Source organism: Giraffa tippelskirchi, chromosome 7, assembly GCF_054371585.1.
Source record: "Giraffa tippelskirchi isolate mGirTip1 chromosome 7, T2T-mGirTip1v1.2.pri, whole genome shotgun sequence".
NCBI lineage: Eukaryota > Metazoa > Chordata > Mammalia > Artiodactyla > Giraffidae > Giraffa > Giraffa tippelskirchi.
This window is the reverse complement of record NC_137281.1, coordinates 115,924,920-115,947,598: the sequence shown is the minus strand read 5'-3', so window position 1 is coordinate 115,947,598 and position 22,679 is coordinate 115,924,920. Positions and strand designations below refer to the sequence as shown.

The 22,679-nt window shown below is 38.9% G+C and overlaps 1 protein-coding gene across 25 annotated transcripts in view; it reads left to right on the top strand.

Annotated features, from left to right (window-relative positions):
- Positions 1 to 22,679, top strand: part of TEX9 (testis expressed 9) — a 201,717-nt gene that overhangs the window by 80,128 nt on the left and 98,910 nt on the right. For 2 of the 25 annotated variants that reach the window (XM_081510209.1, XM_081510210.1), the window contains one exon: positions 18,085 to 18,168. The exons of 21 other annotated variants lie outside the window; for them this stretch is intronic. In XM_081510209.1, the coding sequence (XP_081366335.1) occupies positions 18,161 to 18,168 (8 nt within the window). In that variant the 5' untranslated portion in view covers positions 18,085 to 18,160. Of the gene's footprint in view, positions 1 to 14,278; positions 14,424 to 16,509; positions 16,537 to 18,084; positions 18,169 to 22,679 lie in introns of those variants that run through there. 2 more of the 25 variants (XM_081510207.1, XM_081510208.1) reach the window with 2 other exon arrangements.

Sequence of the window (22,679 nt, the reverse complement as noted above, 5' to 3'; positions counted from 1 at the left end):
ACTTACTGCCATTAGGATGGTATCATCTGTATATCTGAAGTTGTTGGTATTTCTCTCCGCTGTCTTAATTGCAGCTTGTGAGTCATTCGGGCCAGCATTTCACATGATGTACTCTGCATATAAGTTAAATAAGCAGGATGACAACATACAGCCTTGACGTACTCCTTTCCCAAATTTTGAACCAGTTTGTTGTTCCCATGTCTGGTTCTAACTGTTGCTTCTTGCACTTCATACAGGTTTCTTAGGAGACAGGTAAGGTGGTCTGGTATTCCCATCTCTAAGAATTTTCCACAGTTACTTGGTGATCTACACAGTCAAAGTCTTTAGCATAGTCAGTGAAGCAGAAGTAGATTTTTTTTGGAGTTCTCTAGCTTTTGCTATGATCCAATGGATGTTGGCAATTTGATCTCTGGTTCTTCTGCCTTTTCTAAATCCATCTTGAACATCTGAAGTTCTTGCTTCACATACTGTTGAAGCCTAGCTTGAAGGATTTTGAGCATTACCTTACTAGCATGTGAAATGAGGGCAATTGTACAGTAGTTTGAATATTCTTTGTCATTGCCTTTCTTTGGGATTGGAATGAAGACTGACCTTTTCCAGTCCTGTAGCCACTGCTGGGTTTTTCAAATTTGTTAACATATTGAATTCAGCACATTCACAGCATCATATTTTAGGATTGTAAATAGCTCAGCTGGAATTCCATCACCTCCACTAGCTTTGTTCATAGTAATGCTTCCTAAGGCCCACTTAACTTCACACTCCAGGATGTTTGGCTCTAGGTGAGTGACCACACCATGATGGTTGTTATCTGGGTTCTTAAGACCTTTTTTTGTATAGTTCTTCTGTGCATTCTTGCCACCCCTTCTTAATCTTTTCAGTTTCTGTTAGGCCTTTGTCATTTCTGTCTTTATTGTGCCCATCTTTGCATGAAATGTTCCCTTGATATCTCCAATTTTCTTGAAGAGATCTCTAGTCATTCCCATTCTATTGTTTTCCTCTAATTCTTTGCATTGTTCACCTAGAAAGCTTTCTTATCTCTCCTTGCTATTCTCTGGAATTCTGCATTCAGTGGGTATATCTTTTTCTTTCACTTTTGCCTTTTGCTTCTCTTTTCTCAGCAAGTCCTGCTCTTTTACTTCAGCAAGACCACCACTTTGCCTTGGATTTTTTTCTTGATGATGGTTTTGGTTACCTCCTCCTATACAATGTTACGAACCTCTGTCCATAGTTCTTCAGGCACTCTGTCTACCAGATCTAATCCCTTGAACCTATTTGTCACCTCCATGGTATAATCATAAGGGATTTGATTTAGGTGACACCTGAATGGCCTAGTGGTTTTCCCTACTTTCTTCAATTTTTAAGCCTGAATTTTGCAATAAGGAACACATGATCTGAGCCATAGTCAGCTCCAGGTCTTGTTTTTGTTAACTGTATAGAGCTTTTCCGTCTTTGGCTACAAAATATATAATCAATCTGATTTCGGTGTTGACCATCTGGTGATGTCCATATTTTTAGTCATCTCTTGTATTGTTGAAAGAGGATGTTTGCTGTGACCAGTGAGTTCTCTTGGCAAAACTCTTTTAGCCTTTGCCCTGCTTCATTTTGTACTCCAAGGCCAAACTTGCCTGTTACTCCAGGTATCTGTTGACTTCATACTTTTGTATTCCAATCAGCTGTGATGAAAAGGACATTTTTTTTTTTTTTTTTTTTTGGTGTTACTCTTAATTTTTTCCTGGAGAAATTTACAAGAAGGCTAGTAGGAAAAACTTCAAATCCTGACATTGCGTTTAATCCAGAAACTCATTATTTCTCCTTTTCCACACATCCTATGTCCCTTTTACATTTAACTAGCCCTTCTGCTTGGCTAGGTATCTATAGGCTTTGTCCATTTGCTATCAAAATTGCCTTCAAGTGAAAGTGTTAGTTGCTCAGCCATGTCCAATTCTTTGTGACCCGATGGACTGTAGCCTGCCAGGCTCCTCTGTCCATGGAATTCTCCAGGCAAGAATACTGGAGTGGATAGCCATTCCCTTCTCCAGGGGATCTTCCTGACCCAGGGATCAATCCCAGGCCTCCTGCCTTGCAGGTAGATTCTTTACCATCTGAGCCACCAGAGAAGCCCTAGGGAAGTTATCAAAGGACACTGGAGTGGGTGCTGAATAGTCTTCCTTTCCCCTTATGATGTAAAACAATAAATGCTATCTCATCCAACTTTCTTTACCCCACCAGTACAGGGACTCTTTTTTAAAAAATAGTATTTATTTATTTTTGTGCTGGGACTTAGTTGGGGCACACGAGCTCTTTAGTTGCAGCATGTGGAATCTTTTAGTTGTGGCATGTGAGCTGTTTAAGTTGTGACATGTAGGATCTAGTTCCTTGACCTATGATGGAACCATGGCCCCCTGCATTTGAAGTATGGAGTCTTAGCCATTGGGCCACCAGGGAGGTCCTAGTACAGGGCCTCTTTTCCTTGCCTGCCTGCCTCTTCACACAAGAACTCTAAAACGACCATGTGGTAGCCACATAGTAAAATTTAATAAGACTCTTAATATGGTGTTCCTCTCTGGAAGCATTTTCTCTAAGCAAACTATACAGAACTGCCAAGCCTATATGTAAAGAAAGCATGGAGTTGTAGTGACAGAAAGTACTTGGGGTACTACTGGAGAAAGCTGCTCATACTTCCAGAGTTTCTTTTCCCTGTTTGGAAACTGTCCCCATACAATTGCCATTGATTTGTGTGAAATCAATCCTGAAAAATCATGCCCGTCCAATATACGATACTGTGCATTCATAAATCTGTTCCACTTCTCTGTCCGGCCTGCAGGTTTGGAGGGATGTAGTACATGATAGGGTCAGTGAATCTCATGGTTTCTGGGTCCACTATTACATCTCTTTGGTAAAATTGCTCACTTCGTCTGAGACAGTGATTCTTTGTATAGTGATGTTGTCTGAGGCACTTTAGGCAGGAAAATTGAACCTGTACCTGAAATAGATTTCAGTATTTAATTTGGAGGGGATGTCTCAGCAAGCGCCAGACTACTGGACCCCTAAAAACTTCACTGACATGGGTAGGCCTGAATTTTCATAGGGTTTGTCTCCTATACTCTGGAGTGCATGTGTCTTACCAAGGTGTACAGAGTACTTGCCCATTTCGTACACAGTCAGTTCAACTAACATGAAATGTCTGATGTCATAGAACAATGAGATAGATGTTCTGTGAGAAGTCCAGATGGTCTAGGTATTTTCCACTATGTTATAATGGAGTATACAGGGAAGCCTGGCATGTTGCAGTCCACGGGATCAAGAAGAGTTGGACACAACTTGGTGACTGAACAACTACAACATAATAGAGTGTGAAAGAGTTAACTTAGTTCTGGTGCAAGACCATTAATGTGTACTATTGTCCATTCCATGTAAAAGCAAACTGCTTATGCTCCTCCTGCTTGCTGGGTATTGAAAATTAATACATCTGTCAAATTAATAGCCGCATACCGCACAATAAGGTCTGTGTTAATCTGCTATAACAACGATATCACATCCATTTCATTATTTACAACTAGGATTACTACTTAGTTAAGTTTGAGATACTATTCTCCTTGTATTTTAGAGGTCAGACAAGGCAATTACATATGAATATAATGAGTACCATATAATGGTACTAATCTCTGTCATTCCCACTAGAGTAGTATTGTTTTTTATTTTACAGTCTTCCAAGGAGGGGGAGGGAATATCAAGGGTTTCCACTTGGACGTATCATAATAGTTTTTCTTTCATAAGTCAGGAAACCAGTGTGAGGGTTCTGCCCATTCCTGAGTGTGTCCACTCCAACAATGTATTTATGTACCAGGGAAATCACCATGAGATCATCTTTTGTGTATTTTAATTCTTGGAACCAGTGAAGTCATTATGAGATGGACTTGGGCCAAGATTCTATTTATTACCTGGCCTGTTTATTCTAACAGAATTCGATTCCTTATTCCAACAAAGGTGTTGTGATTACATTTCAGGCCATGGGATATCCAACTCAGTGTTCACTCAGACTTTATATCCAACATCCCTCAAAACCTTGTATGTATTCCCTTTCCTCAGTTTATAATAAACCTAAGAAAACTCTGTAGGGAGACGACTGGGGAAATAACTATGGCACACACTTGCTGTTGTATTGCAGTGTTCTTCTTAAGGTATCTGGATTCTGTAATTGATGGGTTCTTAGTCTGAGAACTGTCTTAGATCTGGAAACTAGGTAAGGGATTATTTCTTCCCACTGGGGCCACTAATCTTAACCTTTTGCTGATCCAGTAATATATATCACTGATGAATTGTTTAAATTAGGTTAAACCTTTGTCAAATCCTATTTTGCTCCTGGGCATATCATGTTCTATAGATTACTGTGAGCTAGGCTTCCCTAGCTGCTGGTCCCTTGTTACTCAAGAGAATACTTACACCCACCTTGCTTCTGACAGTGAGGTGCTGCCACCTGGCCTCTCCTATTCCAGGATTAAAAAGTTGCTATTAGGGAGCCTAGTAACCTAGTTCTGTTATACGATTTCTTACTGTCAGCCTCTTCTTACAGAGAACTGAGCATCTCCCTGCTGCTGCAGCCAATCCTCACTATTATATTTTGTATTGTTTTGATAAATGGAATGTCCTCAGGGCCATCCCAGGTAATATAATTAGCTGTTGAATTTTCTACTTCATTTAACATAGGACGTTCCTTTTAGAAAGCTTCTAAGAACCATCACAGAAACTTATTAGAACTGGATGTCAAGATTCTTACTAGTATGTTTTAAACCCAATGTTATAGGAAAGTGCCTCTGTATCAACAGCTCTCCTTTAGGCTGCTTTATATTCTGTTCCCCGAGATTCAGCATCTTCAGGATCTTCTTCCTTGCACATGATCCCTGTTTTGGACCTCTGCATTGTTACTGAGATGCTACAGCTCATTTGTTCCTCATTTCTCTCCTACTTTAGCAAACCCAATGCCCCTCCTCCCCAATTATGTTGGGATTTTGCTCTAGTTATTGATCTGGTTTCCAGGACACAAGTTGGTGGCAGATCCTGAGAAGGGCAAGTATTGTTTTGTAACTCGCCCATCTATTTGAAACAGCTGCATATGCTTCAAGCAAAACAGTGTCATCTTCTAACAAGAGTGAGTGAGGCATTTCTGTAGGCTCAGAGAATTCAGATATACAGAGGTTCAAAGTTCTGAGTGGCAACATCACTCATTATCAGAGAAATGCAAATCAAAACCACAATGAGGTACCATCTCACGCCAGTCAGAATGGCTGCTATCAAAAAGTCTACAAACAGTAAATGCTGGAGAGGGTGCAGAGAAAAAGGAACTCTGTTACACTGTTTGTGGGAATACAAACTAGTACAGCCACTATGGGGAACAGTGTGGAGATTCCTTAAAAAACTGGAAATAGAACTGCCATACGACCCAGCAATCCAACTGCTGGGCATACACCGAGGAAACCAGAACTGAAAGAGACACATGTACCCCAATGTTCACACAGCACTGTTTACAATAGCCATGACACGGAAGTAACCTAGATGTCCATTGGCAGAAGAATGGATAAGAAAGCTGTGGTACATATACACAATGGAATATTACTCAGTCATTAAGAAGAATGCATTTGAATCAGTTCTAATGAGGTGGATGAAACTGGAGCCTATTATACAGAGTGAAGTAAGTCAGAAAGAAAAACACCAATACAGTATATTAACACATATATATGGAATTTAGAAAGATGGTAACGATGACCCTATATGCAAGACAGCAAAAGAGACACAGATGTAAAGAACAGTCTTTTGGATTCTGTGGGAGAAGGTGAGGGTGGGATGATTTGAGAGGGTAGTGTTGAAACATGTATATTATCATATGTGAAGCAGATCACTGGTCCAGGTTCGATGTATGAGACAGGGTGCTTGGGGCTGGTGCACTGGGATGACCCTGGGGGATGGGATGAGGAGGGAGGTAGGAGGGGGGTTCTGAATGGGGAACACATGTGCGCCCATGGCTGATTCATGTCGATGTTTGGCAAAAACCACTACAATAGCCTCCAATTAAAATAAATAAATTAATTAAAAAGAAACCAAAGTTCTGAGCGGGATCTAGCTAAAATCCTTAACCCAAGTCTCAGGGTCTCATTCTTTCCATCTCAGGGTCCTGACTTTGGCATAGGAAACTTTCTAGGGTTGAAAATGCAATAGTTTCTGAAATTCTGCTTCTCTTATGATTAGGTCCTGAGCCAATGATGACTTAAGTGCTGCCTTGTAGGATCTTACTCTTTCAATTTGTCCTTCCCTCTCCTTCCCCCACTGTGTCCACAAGTCTGTTCTCTATCTTGTGTATATATGTGTGTTCAGTCACCAAGTTGTGTCCAACTCTTTGCGACCCCATGAACTACAGCACATTAGGCTTCCCTGTCTTTGACTATCTCCCGATTTTTGCTCAAACTCATGTTCATTGAGTCAGTGATGCCATTCAACAATCTCATCCTTTGTTGCCCCCTTCACCTTTTGCCCTCAGTCTTTCCCAGCATCAGGGTCTTTTCCAATGATTTGGCTCTTTGCATCAGGTGGCCAAAGTATTGGAGTTTCAGCTTCAACATCAGTCCTTCCAATGAATATTCAGGGTTGATTTCCTTTAGGGTTGACTGATTTGATCTCCTTGCAGTCCAAGGGACTCTGAAGAGTCTTCTCCAGCACCACAGTTCAAAAGCATTAATTCTTCATTGCTAAGCCTTCTTTATGGTCCACCTCTCACATCTGTACATGCTGCTGCTGCTGCTGCTAAGTCGCTTCAGTCGTGTCTGACTCTCTGCGACCCTATAGATGGCAGCCCACCAGGCTCCCCCGTCCATGGGATTCTCCAGGCAAGAACACTGGAGTGGGTTGCCATTTCCTTCTCCAATGCATGAAAGTGAAAACTGAAAGTGAAGTCATTCAGTCGTGTCTGACTCTTAGCGACCCCATGGACTGCAGCCTACCAGGCTCCTCCGTCCATGAGATTTTCCAGGCAAGAGTACTGGAGTGGGTTGCCATTGCCTTCTCTGCCTCTGTACATGACTACTGGAAAAACCATAGCTTTGACTGTATGGACCTTTGTCAGCAAAGTGATGTCTTTGCTCTTTAATATGCTGTTTAGGTTTGTCATAACTTTCCTTCCAAGGAACAAGCATCCTTTAATTTCATGGCAGCAGTCTTCCCTGGTGTCTCAGACAATAAAGAATCTTCCTGCAATATGTGAGACCCAGTTTCAATTCCTGGGTCAGAAAGATCCCCTGGAGAAGGGAATAGCTACCCACTCCAATATTTTTGCCTGGAGAATTCCATGGACAGAGGAACCTGTCAGGTTATAGTCCTTAGGGTAGCAAAGAGGGGGACACAATTGAGTGACTAACACTTTTTCTACCTTACTGAGTCTTAAAAGTAGCTTTCCAACTAGAAGAGGCTGAGTTGAGCCTTCTTTTCTTGTTCATTTTCTCTGATTATGGAAATGTTCTACAACTGTAGTTTTCCGTGTGGCAGCTACTAACTATATGTGGCTACTTGAAATGTGGCTGCTGCTGCTGTTAAGTCGCTTCAGTCGTGTCCGACTCTGTGCGATCCCATAGACAGCAGCCCACCAGGCTCCGCCGTCCCTAGGATTCTCCAGGCAAGAATACTGCAGTGGGTTGCCATTTCCTTCTCCAGTGCATGAAAGGGAAAAGTGAAAGTGAAGTCACTCAGTCATGTCCGACTCTTAGCGACCCCAAGGACTGCAGCCCACCAGGCTCCTCCATCCATGGGATTTTCCAGGCAAGAGTCCTGGAGTGGGGTGCCATTGCCTTCTCCATGAAATGTGGCTAGAGTGACTGAAAAACTGAATTTTTAAAATTGGGCTTAATTTTATCTAATCTTGGTATAAAATTAGAGACTTCCCTGGTAGTCCAGTGGTTAAGACTCTGAACTTCCAATGTAGGGGGCTCAAGTTTGATCTCTGGTCGGGAAACTTAAGTTACCAGAAGCCTCACTAAGCCACATGTGGGTAATGCTACCATTACTGGACAAAGTTTAAAGTCCTAATGGCCCATATAAATCAGGGTAAGGATCTACTTTAGCATTCAGAAGCAACCAATACTAATTTTCCCAGATGTCCCACTTTTTCCATTGGTTTCCTTAAGAGAGTTCACTTCATGACCAGCTAAGCCCTTTTTGTTGTTTAGTCAGTAAGTCATGTCTGATTCTTTGGAGGATCTTTATAGAATCTTAAGTATTTGTAGGATCTTGAGTATTCACATTTTGCTTTGAATTGATGAGTGATCATCTTTAGCGTATTTTCTTTTCACTTAGAAACACTGATCGTGTTCAGCAACAACGATGCAGTTCCACACACCTTGTAATTACTACTTCTCCCGTACCTCTCAAATGCCAGATATATTGCATAGCCACTGCTGCTTCTTCCAGATCATAACCTAATTAGAGAGCCATAATGATTTTACTGACTTCCCCTGTGGCTCAGATGGTAAAAGTGTCTGCCTACAGTGCAGGAGATCCAGGTTCAATCCTTGGTTCGGAAAGATCCCCTGGAGAAGTAAATGGCAACCCACTCCAGTACTCTTGCCTGGAAAATCCCATGGACGGAGGAGCCTGGTGGGCTACAGTCCATGGGGTCACAGAGAGTCAGATACAACTGAGAGAACTCACTTTCACTTTCAATGATTTTACTGCTTCAGCATACCAGTACTACCAATACTCTACCTACCTAGAGCGATGAAGTCCTCACTGGCAGCTGGCCAGCGGGTGACTCAGCTCCTGAATACCATCCTTAGAGCCTGCTACCTAGCCCATTCCTAACACATTCTGAGGTTACCTAGGAGCAAGAGTTGAGACAAGGGTTCAGGTGCAGGTGATGTATTGAAAGAGTGCACTTCAGGAAGAAACTTAGAGAGCAGGGCAATGCTCTGGTGCATTTCAAAACGCCTCCTTTTCTTCTCCCCTTGAAGGAAGACCAAGGGGATTTCTCTCCAGAATAGACTGTGGGAATCTGGTCAGACTCCTGGAGATAAATCTCACAGTCTTGTGGGTGCCCTGCATGACTAAATCTCATTGGAATTTTTAACTGTCCAAGTTGTCTGCACTAAGCCTCCAGCAATTTGTCAATCACAGTTTCTACCCAGGCACTGTTTCCTGTGCTATTTCCAATCATGAATCTGCTCTGTACTATGCTTAACAATACAAATGATGAAGTATTTTTACTGAGTCTGGGCAGAGATTTCAGCATTTTCCAAAGAAAACTTATACCTAAAACTTTGTTCTTCCATGGTTATTTGAGGTAATCATGTAGAAAATCATTACAAATGATAAATGTTTAATTAAGGGACCTCCCCCCCAGAATTCCTGTGTCTTTTATGGTAGCTTGGAGAAAACCTGAACCCATTCTGAAAACCAGCCAGTGATCACTTATATGCTAAAATAGCATATAAGTCTCCTGTGAAAACGTTTTGAACAACTCTCATGAATATAAAACAATCTAAAGGATTTGAATTTCAACACAATAACTGTTTTAGAGTGTGTATTTTATTTTTTAAAGATTTTTTTTTTTTTATATGGATCAGTTTTAGTCTTTTGAATTTGTTACAGTATTGCTTCTGTTTTGTATTTTGTTTTTTGGCTGAAACACAGGTGGGATCTTGGATCCCTGACCAGGGATTGAATCCATACTCCTAGACCACCAGGAAAGCTCCTATAAGTGTGTATTTTAAATCATATGTCAGTAAAGAACAGTTTCTTCTAACATCAAAAAAGAGCAGACTTTTTAATGGAATAAAAAATTTGATGAAAAATAGCTCAGTTTTACAGTTTAGCTTAAAAAAGGACATTAAATAGAATAGATTGTTATGGATACAACAACATAGAGTTCATAAAGTTTTCAAATATAATAAAACCTGTTGGATTTTTCTATATTAAATATAAATAGAAAAAATAAAAGAGATAGAGGAAGCAGGAAAGGAACGGAAAAGAACATGAAATGATGTGGTTGCAGGTCAAGTCTGACTTGACAGTGGGGCTGGGCCCTCTGAAATATAAATCACACTGAAAGTTTTCCCAGCTGGAGGCAAGAGGGTCAGGCTTCTAGACTTTTAAGTCAGTCATTTACTAACACCCCAGACACTAACCTATGTACCTGGAATGCCTACTTTGTACTTTGAACAATAATTTGAAATTTGGAAAGCTTTGTAAAAAAGTGGCCTCAGGCCCATCCTGCTGTTCACTTTCTTCTGAGATTTCCTGGTTAATTTTTTAAAATAAAGTCTTTTTAATTTTTATTTATTTTATTTATCTATGTTTAATTTTTTGACTGTGCTGTGTCTTGGTTGCTGCATGCAGCCTTTCTCTAATTGTGACGAGCAGGGGCTTCTCTTATTGTGGAGTACAGGCTTAACTGCCCCCCAGCATGTGGGTTCTTCGTTCCCTGACCAGGGATTGAACTCCTGTATCCTGCATTGACAGAGGGATTCTCAGCCACTGGACTACCAGGGAAGTCCCTTCCTAGTTAAGTTTATTGGAGAGTAATACTAATACCAAAAGTCAATAGTTCCTCAAATACTCCCATTGGTCAAGCTGTGATATTTGAGCAGCAGAATAACAATATTAATCACTACTATTCTAAGAATTGATGAAAAACATGAGTCTGTGAAAGTTAGTGAGTGGAAGAGTATCCAAAAGAAAAAATTAATATAAGTTAATATAAAGTATATAAAAACATCATAAATACAAAATGTCAACATTAATAGGACATCTTTAATGTTAATTCTAGGTACACATGAGAGTTGTTGTTCAATCACTAAGTCATGTCCAGCTCTTTGTGATGCTATGAACTGCAGCATGCCAGTCTTCCCTGTCCTTCACTGTCTCCCGGAGTTTGCTCAAACTCATGTCCGTGGAGTTTGTGATGCCATCCAACCATCTCATCCTCTGTCACCCCCTTTTCCTTTTGCACTCAATCTTTCCCAGCATCAAGGTCTTTTCCAGTGAGTCAGCTCTATGCATCAGGTGGCAAAAGTATTGGAATTTCAGTTTCAACATCAGTCCTTCCAGTAAATATTCAGGGTTGATTTCCTTTAAGATTGACTGGTTTGATCTTGCTGTCCAAGGGCTTCTCAAGAGTCTTCGCCAGCACCACAATTCAGAAGCGTCAGTTCTTTGGCACTCAGCCTTCTTTATGGTCCAGCTCTCACATGAGAGCTAGTCATAGGCAAAAATGCTGATAATTTGAGAGGCAGAGATGGAAAAGATAGTTCCTCTTTTTAAACCACTTATGAGTTCATATTGACCTCAGTTTATCATATATGCCTATGCGTGTGTGTGTGCTAAGTCTCTTCAATTGTGTCCTGCTGAAGAGACAGTAAGTTACTTCTTATAAAGCCTCTGTACAAGAAAATAAGCAAGAAAATTACGTTGGACTGAAATACTATCCTCTGGGGCAAATGTGGCTTTCTTAAGAATACTAGGATTTGAATGTATGTTATACTTAAATAATTCAGAAACAATTAAATACAATTATTTCATCTGGTTACTTAAGAAACTGACACATTTGTTCTATATTTTCCCATCCTTCTAATATTCCTTTTCAGTGACAGGACCCCTGTTTCCTTCTTCATCTGTCTGATTTCCTCCTTCAAGCAGAATGCAGTTCTAAGGAGCAGAAGGGAGGAAATATCTCGTTTCTTTTTAAGAGTTTTTGTGCTTTGTCATTCAGTCGTGTCCAACTCTCTGTGGCTGCATGGACTGTGGCCTGCCAGGCTCCTCTGTCCATGGACTTCTCCAAGCAAGAATACTGAACTGGGTTGCCATTTCTTCCTCCTAAGAGTTTTTAGAAGTTTTTTTTTTTTTAGGAAAAAACTTTTCTGTATTCTTCCATTCAACTCAGTGGTATAAAAGGGAATACTTTTCTACTGTAGTTTGAAATCTGTGCTAGAGGTCTCTGCTCTTGGTTTAGACATTTTGCTGTGTTATTCTAAAATAAATGTGGCAAAGTTTCAGAGCTTGAGTATAGGAAGTCTTTCTGTAGTGATGATTGGGTGCTGTCATCATTCCTTACTCCACCCAGGCTCTGATTCAAACAAAACACCTGGTCTACCAAAACTTTATAAAAAGTAACAGCCTGGAGAGCTACCCAAAGATGCCTTCAAAGCTTAATACCTACAGAGAGCACAGATGCTTTCAGCAGGATGAGAATGATTCCAGAAGGGTTGCAGCCTCCACATTTTGAGTAATCAAAACTGCAGAAGGTTTTCAAGCTATAAATCTGTTAATACTTATATAAAAGCTGTTTCATGTTCAGAATAAAAAATGTATTCATCACTGTTATGGGTACATACTGAGATGTGGGTTAAGGGTTTTTCCTTTTAGCACTTTGAAGATGGTCCATTGTCCACACGCCTCCATTATTTCTGAAAAGAAGTCAGTAGTAATTCAAATTATTGTTTTCCTTTATGTGTCAGTTTTCTTTCAGGATTTTTTCTTTATCTTTAGTTTTCAGAGATTTGATTGTTATGAGTAGACATGATTTACTTCATTTTTATTCTGTGTGGTGGCTACTGAACTTCTTAAAGCTGTAAATTTGTTTCTTTTACCCAAATTTGGAGAGTTCTTAACCACTATTTTAAAAGTATTTCTTCTGTTCCATTCTAAATCTTCTCTCCTTCTGTAACTTCAATAACTCTTATGTCACATATATTAGAGCTACTGATATTTTCCATAGGTCCCTGAGTCTCTGCTCGTATTTTTAACTTTTTTCTATTTATTGTTCAGGCAGGATAATTTCTAGTGACTTGTCTTAGAATTGCCTGAAGTTCCTTTGTCATCTCTATTCTACTGTTCTGCCCATCTAATAAATTTTTTAAAATTTCACTAATGATAGTTAGAATAGCTGCTTTAAATTACTTGTTTGCTAATTCCAGTATTTGGATCATCACAAAGTTAGCCTTCATTGAAGTCTTTTTATTTTCAGACTGAGTCACATTTTCATATTTCTTACATATGTCAAGTAACTTTGTGTTGTAACTTAGACAATGTAAATACTAAAATAATGTTATGGAGACTCTGGATTCTACTATATTCCTCCAAAGAGTCATTTTAACATGAAATTAAGCTTGTTAGACTCAATCTGAAAATTTTGCGTCTTGGGAAATATCTCAGATCATATATTCATCATTAGCTGAGCTCCTTGAAGCCTGTCCATGCATGTATCATTCATTAGTCAATTAAAGATTTGGATAGAATTTATATACAGAATTTTGGGTTCTTTGTCTCTGGTTCTGTTTTCCACTTGCTCCAAATTCTGTCCTCTGGTTATTCAGGCCAGATATATACTGTGAGTTTTCTATCAGAGTTTTAACCACCCTATGTTCCAACTGTAGTCTGCTCTCAGTTTAAAAGCTATAAAAATGGCAGATGAACTCCATGCCATTCCCTTCACCCAGCTATACTTTTTCTTCCATAAATTGCCTGCTTTTGGTCACTCTCTAAAGCCTACAGGTGATTATTTTATATTGTGTTTAGAGTTTATAGTTCCTATAAACTTCAGATGTATTGGTCCAGTAGATTAATTTGTCATATAAGAATTTTAGCTCCTTTGCTTTCTTTCTCTCTCTCCCTTTTTTAATACCAAAGAACATTAATTTGTCTAGAATTAGTTAAGATATTATCTCCTCAGAGAAAGCTTCCCTTTTACCTACCTCCTTCAGGTTGAAAGTTAGGTAGCTACCTAAGAACTAGTTAAGTGTTCCCTCATTAGGCTTTCATAGGACTTTGTATCAAATTTGATTATACACTTTTTAGATTTTAGTGAAATTACTTATGTATATGCATTTTTTTCCAACTGACTGCAAGAATTTAACCTCAGGTACTTTGTTTATTTATCTTCATATCCCTAGTGTCTAGTACAAGATCCAGTACATGGGCTAAATATTTTGTTGAATATTCTGTATTGATATTGAATTGATTCTGTATTGGTAGGCCATGAGATATGATTTTTTCATTCTCTCCCTATTGTTAAGTGTGTAAGGGTATAGTATCCAGATATTCAAATCACATGTGTAAGAGTATAGTGTCCAGATATTCAAATCACAGAGTTAAAGGTGACATGTCCAATCTACTTCTTGGCCTAGTAGGGTAGGATGGTTATGGAGACAGTCAAGTAGTCTGGAGTCCTAGAAAGGGTTTTAGATCCAGCAGTGGGAATGACAGTTCCATCTAGAAACTGAGATAGAATCTATGTCCTGTTTAGTAGGCACTGTTGGTGGGGACAAGAGAAGAAGTTAGCCACATCATGGGCCTACAGGTGCCTGGAAATTCTTATCTCATTCACAGCAACTGATTCCAGATTCTCCTCACCTAGTCTGCAATAGCCTTGGCACTGGCTAAGTTGAACCGTAAGTCTCGTGATCTTCAATGATTAAAGTTTATTTCTTCCAGAGGAAATGTCAGTCCTGGTCCCAGAAATGTCATGTTTTTTTGATTCATTTCATTAGGCCTTAGGCTTGTATTGGTGCTTAAAAGGCCCCTAACTAAAGTGAAAATACTAGTGAAAGGAGTAACAATTTAGAAGATAGTCAATTAACTAATAGTTTACTGAGACCAAGACCAGGCAAGAATGTGCCATATGATGAGTTTAAATAGTCTATAGCATGTGTGGCAGTGGAGTGGATAAGACAGAAGAAGGGCAACTGTAAAACATTTCCATGTTGTTTCAGGGGACCCTTGTCCATTTTCCCTTCATAGACTTTCAAAGCCCAGACCCTTATGATACAATGTTTTCCCTATTTCTTGAGAAAAAGATGAAAATAACTTGTGACTATTAACTATGTTCCAAAAGTTTTACAAAGGTTTTATATACTTTTCTATAAAAGATAAATTTCACATTATAGCAATCATTGATCCAGAGTAACTGTTTGAAATTTATGCCAGGTTTCTGTTTATTGTATCCAGTAAAGGACAAAGAAAAACCTGCCTAATAACCTGTCTCAAATGAGATAATAGAGTTATGACAGGATACTATCATTATTGAACATTTAACCCCAGGAAACAATTATAAGAGAGTTAGAACTCATTCTACTTTGAGGAGCATATCTGATTGTAGGCAAAATCCTTTGGATTTGCCCCAGAAATGAGGAGGAGTAGGAGGAATGTGTAGTTTCACTTGAACATTAAAGTAGTATGTCCAAGCAGAGAACTAAAACTGCACAAGAGTTGGGTTGCAGCCAGTGTGGTGGTATCTGCATGTTGTGTCATATTGTTTTGAATGGAGAAAAATGAAGGGATGGCAAAGTAATCCTTAACTGATCTCTAGGTTTTTAGCTGTGCAAAATATTATGCCTAGCTAGAGGTTATTAACTCTAGATTCAACAAATATCTTAAGCAATCAGAGTTAGCAGTTGCCAAAATACTGAGCTCAAAAAATTTCTGGCCTCCTAAAATCATTTAAAATATAGTCACAAAGATTGAGTTGTATGTGAAAGTGAAAGTCATTCAGTCTGACTCTTTGCAACCCCATGGTCGCAAATACGATGGATATCCGTGGAATTCTCCAGGCCAGAATACTGGAGTGGGTAGCCTTTCCCTTCTCCAGGGACTCTTCCCAACCCAGGGATCAAACCCAGGTCTCCCGCATTGCAGGTGATTCTTTACCAGCTGAGCCACAAGGAAAGCCCTATATGTGAAAGAGAGAACTACTATTTTATTTGGTATTACATATTTCTTTAATCATTCAAAATGTTATTTCAAGTATAGTACTAAGTTGAGGTATGCAATATGCTTCCATTTGGTTTCTCTAAGTCCTAATGTGTAACTTTGTTAATGAGGTGCTTTAGACACTGTTGTCATTCTCCTTAGTACTTAAGATGAGTGGGAGAGCATGCATGATAAGTACATAATGACCAAGTGTGAAGGTATCCATCCTTGTAAGTGAGCTTAAAGCTATTATAAAGTGAACAAGATCGAAAGAGAAACAACTTCAGTACTTTGAAGAGTTAATTTTATTCTGGGAAGTTAGCGTGTGCAGGTTTATAAGGTCTCCCAGATGAAGTGGTTTGAAAAGTGTTGAGTGATGAGATGTTAAAGGCACATCCAGATGTTGGCTGTTACATTTCTGTTTCAAGCTCTGCCATGTGTCTTCCATTAGTATAAACCTATTAAAATTATTACATCTCTTGACAATGCAGTGGCTGATGGCACTTCCATTCTTGCTTATTATCTCTGTTGTTTTCAGTATTCTTGCCATAGTATGATGCTTTTATATGAGGTCACTGAATAGCAGGAAACATGTTTGCTGTCACATCAGAAATATATTATTTTGAAATTTAAAAATATGCTTTTATTTACTCTACTCAAACTCTGAAATAAGATAGTTAATAAAGACTAAGCTCTGTTACTTAATTTCACACTATATGAGAGTGCTTGAAAACTACATTTCTAAATATCTTTGAATCATTATTTTCCCCTTTACATTTTTTTCTCCAGTTCAACTCATTATCTAAACTACCTAAGGTAAGTCCTTTCCTGTTCTTATGCAAAACTGAAAACTAAATATTTGGATTCCTGTAATATAGGGCATAATATTTGTGTGCCTGGCCTGCTTACAACCCCTTTCTGAACAAAAAGACCAGTAGCAGCCCTTAAGCAGAGGTGACAATTCTCAGATTTATAGGATCTCAATACCATAACCACAGTTGATTAGACCCAAAGGTATCAGTTTGACCAGAGGTCAAATTGCCAACATCCGTTAGATCATAGAAAAAGCATAGGAATTCCAAGGAAACATCTACTTCTGCTTCATTGACTGCGCTAAAGCCTTTGACTGTGTGGATCACAACAAACTGGAAAATTCTTGAAGAGATATAGGATTACCAGACTACCTTACCTGTGTCTCGAGAAACCTGTATGCAGGACGAGAAGCAACAGTTAGAATTGAATGTGGAACAACAAACAGTTCAGAATTGGGAAAGGAGTATGTCAAGGCTGTATGTTGTCACCCTGCCTATTTAATTTATATGCAGTACATCACATCAGATTCTGGGCTGGATGGCTCACAAGTTGGAATCAAGATTGTCAGGAAAAATATCAACAACCTCATATATGCAGATGATACCACTCTAATGGCAGAAAGGGAACAACTAAAGAACCTCTTGATGAGGGTGAAAGAGGAGAGTGAAAAAACTAGCTTAAAATTCAACATTCAGAAGGCTAAGATCATGGCATCTGGTTCCATTACTTCATGAGAAATAGATGGGGGGAAAGTGGAAACAGTGATAGATTTTCTTTTCTTGGGCTCCAAGATCACTGCAGACAGTGACTGTTGCCATGAAATTAAAAGGCGCTTGCTGCTTAGAAGAAAAGCTATGACAAACCTAGACAAGGTATTAAAAATTCAGAGATATCACTTTGCTGACTGACACAGGTCCATATCGTCAAAGCTATGATTTTTCCATTAGTCATGTACAGATGTGAGAGTTGGACCATTAGTAAGGCTGAGGACCACAAGAATTAATGCTTCTAAACTGTGGTGCTAGAGAAGACTCTTGAGAGTTCCTTGGACAGCAAGGAGATCAAACCAGTAACTCCGAAAAGAAATCAACCCTGAATATTCATTGGAAGGACTGATGCTGAAGCTGCAATACTTTGGCCTCCTGATGTGAAGAGCCAACCCATTGCAAAAGACCCTGATGGTGTGGAAGTTTTGAGGGCAGGAGGGGCAGCGGGTGAGTGGGGCGACAGAAGATGAGATGGTTGGATGGCATCACAGACTCAATGGACATGAAATTGAGCAAACTCCAGGAGATAGTGAAGGACAAAGAAGCCTGGCATGCTGCAGTCCATGGAATCTCAAAGAGTTGGACATGACTTAGCGACTAAACAACAAGAACAAAAGGTATTGAATGACCTGGCAAGAAAGTGTGTGAGCCTGTTATGAGAGCTTTGGCTGAGAGTGGTGCCCTGGTGCCCCATAACTGGCCAACATCAACAAAAGCTTCTCTTAGAGAGTTTAAATGAGACACCTACCTTCTTTGAAAGGGTTATCTCATTGTTTTTTTCCAGGAGCAGTAGCAATAAAGACAATGACTGAGTTATGGAGCACTAGAATGTGGAGCAAAGAAAGTCTACTCTTGTCTGTATGATGAAGTAAGAAAATTGCTAAAGTTCTCTTGTTTCCGTAATGATACCCCAGTTCTCCATGGCCTGCCTCTATGGCTATTGAGACCATTTCCATTTCTTTCAATAACCTCCCCTTCTCATATATCCATAATAGAGCCTCATTAATTCAAATAACATGAGAAAGTTCCTTACAATTCTAAAAAGTCCAGATCAGTGCTTCTGATATTTTAACATGCATACAAATCTCCTGAGAATCTTGTTAAAATGCAGATTCTAATTCATTATGTGTGGGGTGTGACCTGAGATTTTGCATTTTAGATGTTTCCAAGTAATGCTAATGCTGTTAATCCATGGCCATGGACCATACTTCGAGTAACAAGGACTTAGATAACACCTCTTCTATGGGCTGTGTGCTAAGTGATTGATCACTTGTAAGTTCCTACTAGGAAATAGCATCTATAAAGATTCTATTAGTCTTCAACAACTGAATTTTAACACTGGGGAAATCATCTACTTCAATGTTGTCTTATTCTGTTCAGGCAGCTATGAGAGAAATACCATAGACTGGGTTGTATATAAATAACAGAATTTATTTCTCACAATTCTGGAGGCTGAAATTCTGAGATCAGGGTGCTAGCATGGTTGCATTCTTATGAAGCCTTCTAATAGGTTTCAGGCTGCTGACTTACTATATTCTTCTTTTAAACAATTTTATTGAGGTATAGTTGATTTACAATGTTGTGTTCATTTCAGGTATACAGAAAAGTGAATCAGTTATACGTTTATATTCTTACATGACAGAGCAGAGAGAGAAAGCAAGCTCTCTGGTGACACTTACTAGGGCACTAATCCCATTCATGAGGGCCCACCCTCATGACCTCATGTAATCCTAATTACTTCCCAAAGACTCCACTTGCTAATACCATCACTTTTTACTCTGGGAGGTAGGGTTTTAACATATGAATCTTGGGGGGACACAAATATTTAGTTCATGATAAATGTCTCAATCAATGCCAGAATCTTTATCTACAGTGTCTTTGCTGTGTGATCTCATTCAGCCTCTGAGTGGATGCTTGTTAGTGATAAACAATACAAGACTGTCCATTCTACTAGTGAATAGCTCTGGTTATGAGGCCTTCCAAAGGCAAGGTCTAACTACAAGTGGACCCTAATCTAAATGTGCAAAAGCAATTAATCAGAGGATTTAAAATAGTCATTTACCATCTATTTTTAAAAATAACTTTATTTATTCATTTATTTTTGGCTGTGCCAGGTCTTCCTTGCTGCGTGAGTTTTTCTCTAGTTGCGGCAAGTCAGGGCTACTGTCTAGTTGTGGTGCTTAGGCTTCTCACTGCAGTGGCTTCTCTAGTTGCAGAGCATGGGCTCTAGGGCGCACAGGCTTCAGTAGTTGTGGCACGTGGACTCAGTAGTTGCAGTTCCCAGGCTCTATAACACAGACTGAATAGTTGTGGTGCATGGGCTTAATTGCACCACAACATTTGAGACCTTAGTTGCTCATGTGGGATCTTCTTGGATCAGGGATCAAACCTGTGTCTTCTGCATTGGCAGGTGGATACCCCACAACTGAGCCACCAAGGAAGCACCTTTACCACCTATTGTGATTGTCATAACAACTCTGCAATATGAATTTCTCCATTTTACAAATAGAAATTGATACTCAGGGTAGGTAGGTTACTTATCCAAGTTTTCACAGCTACTAGGTGGTAGAACCAGGAATCTAGCCCAGATCTGTCTGAGTCTAAAGTGGATGTTCTTTGCCCAAAACTCTTTCAGGGTATAATTTTGTTTTTCAAACACTTTAAATGTCTAATTACCCAAATAGTTTCTTATTTGAGACTTCTGCACAGTTTATCTCTTCCTGTTCTTTTTATTCACTACTGTTGAATGAACTAAAAATTTAAAAAAATATATACTTCTTCCAGGTTCAAGGAGCCTTTGATATTTTCTGACTATCTTTCACTCCTTATTACTCCTTGCTGCTGCTGCTAAATCGCTTCAGCCATGTCCGACTCTGTGCGACCCCATAGACGGCAGCCCACCAGGCTCCCCCGTCCCTGGGATTCTCCAGGCAAGAACACTGGAGTGAGTTGCCATTTCCTTCTCCAATGCATGAAAGTGAAAATGAAGTCGCTCAGTCGTGTCCGACTCTTGGCGACCCCATGGACTGCAGTCTACCAGGCTCCTCCGTCCATGGGATTTTCCAGGCAAGAGTACTGGGGTGGGGTGCCATTGCCTACTCCTTGCTACCCACTGTTAACTACCATTCTGGACATCCCATTCTCCTTTTCCCTTCCCTCCAAATCCAAAATGATTCTATTATTCCCCAGTGTTTGCCAAATGTTATAGGTTCTTTAAGGCCCAGATCAAATCCTTCAAATGTATCTTTTCCTTCCCCTTGAAGTTTTTACTTATTTCTCAAGAATTTCAGGAGTTTTCTCTTCTTGAATTCCTATAGCATCTATTATATGTTTTAGCCCTTTTAGGATTACATATTCTATCATATTGTTGTCTTGACTATTACATTTTTTCAGCTTCATTTCCTCCAACATCATTTAAAAATTTCATGAACTACTAACATATAGTTTTATATGTAATGGATTTTTCTATCCAGCCCAGTTTATACCTCTGAAATAGCATGAATTTTATTTTTATACATTTTATAGCTGGCTGTGACACAGTGTCAGAGCAGGATTTTTTCTTAAAATTTGCACTTTTAACATGTCTAAGGGTTAAATTCTGATTTTGAAACACATTAGAGAAAATAAATTATTATATTGGTTATAAAATTAAAATATTACTTTAAAAAGTCTGTTGTTAAAAAAAGCAATGGGGTTAAGGTCATAAAACCTGGCTTTTAACCCCCCAAAGTTATTGTTAATGAACCATGTAACCAAATCTCTCTAAAAATTGATTTCCTAATTACTGACGGTGAAGGGCCTATGCTAAGTAATATACTCCTCTAAAATTTGGTGATTCTGTAGTATAATTTAATCTGAAATTTTAAAAATACTTTAAGTAGATTGGGATTCTGTTCTAGCTAATGTTAAAGATATCTTAAGGATTTCCTGGTGGTCCAGTGGTTAAGACTTCACACTGCCCATGCAGGGATCTTGGGTTTGATCTCTGGTCGGGGAACTAGATCCCACATGCCTTGCACACAAATGAAAGATTTTTTAAGGAAAAAAAAAAGATACCTTAGACACTCAAAATTACCAGGTTGTGTTTGCTTCATGTACATATTGAACTAAATTCTTTTTAGTGAACCACCCCTCAGTAAGCCTTTTATGTATCTAGTTTCAAGCTCCATATTATTGTTGTTGTTCAGTCACTCAGTCATGTCTGACTCTTTGGAACCCCATGGAAATAACTGCAAATGTTTATTTGACTCACAAAGTGATGAACATTATTGGATAAAGGTACAGAATTCGCAACATCCTTTGAATTCCTGTTTGTTTTCATAATGTTTCCATTGCTAAATGCTCTGTTTTATATCTTCTCATTACCCTAAAATATCACTTCACAACAAATGTAGTGGCAACATAGAATTATATTCCTAATTTTTTTACAAATATTTGCAGAATTGAATTATGAAAGACTAGTTTTTAATGGTGCATTCCAATTAAAGTCGAAGAAATCAATAGCACTGTTGTTGGTTGCAGGGGAGGGATAATTTGGAATATTGGGATTGACATGTACACACTACTATATACAAATATATAATGAATAAGGACCTACTGTATAGCAAAGGGACTTCTACTCAGTACTCTGTAATGGCCTATATGGGAAAAGAATCTTAATAAGAATGGATATATGTATATATATAACTGGTTCACTTTGCTGTATACCTGAAACTATCACAACATTGTAAATCGACTATACCCCAATTTAAAAAAATACCCCAAAGCACTGATTGTTTCAAAAGTTTACCACAAAATACTTCTTTATTCAAGAGAGGCATGTGCTCTCCATGACTTGACTGACAGCCGATTTTTTTAGTCATTTTGTATTATCTGAAAGATACCAGAAGCTTGGTATTATCGGGGCAGGACTTGAGATCTGTCATTTGGGAGATGACAGATCAAAATATAGTACAACTTTTCAACCAAATCTAATAACTATTGCACATAAGCATTTGGCATAGAGAAAATTTTGAATAATTAAAGCTGAGGCTCAGCTTTTGCTCAGGAAGGGCTATAGATTTAACATACTCTTGTCTGATCTCATTTAATATTGATTATACAATGTTTGAAGGTAGGGAACAGCTGCTGAAAAATACCTTACAAAAGAATAGGAGGTTAAGGGGGTGTGAATGTGTCTTGTTTGCTGCCAGCTGTTAATATGCTGGGAAAGAAGAACATCCAGAAATCATTTCTTCTCTCAGAATAGATTATATAAATATGCTGAGTTAGGGACACTGGTGAGATGGAAAGAGTTTTTCTTGACTATTCATTTTATTCACTCAGCATGACTCTTATGTTGACTTTTTAATTGAAGTATAGTTGACTTAACAGTATTAT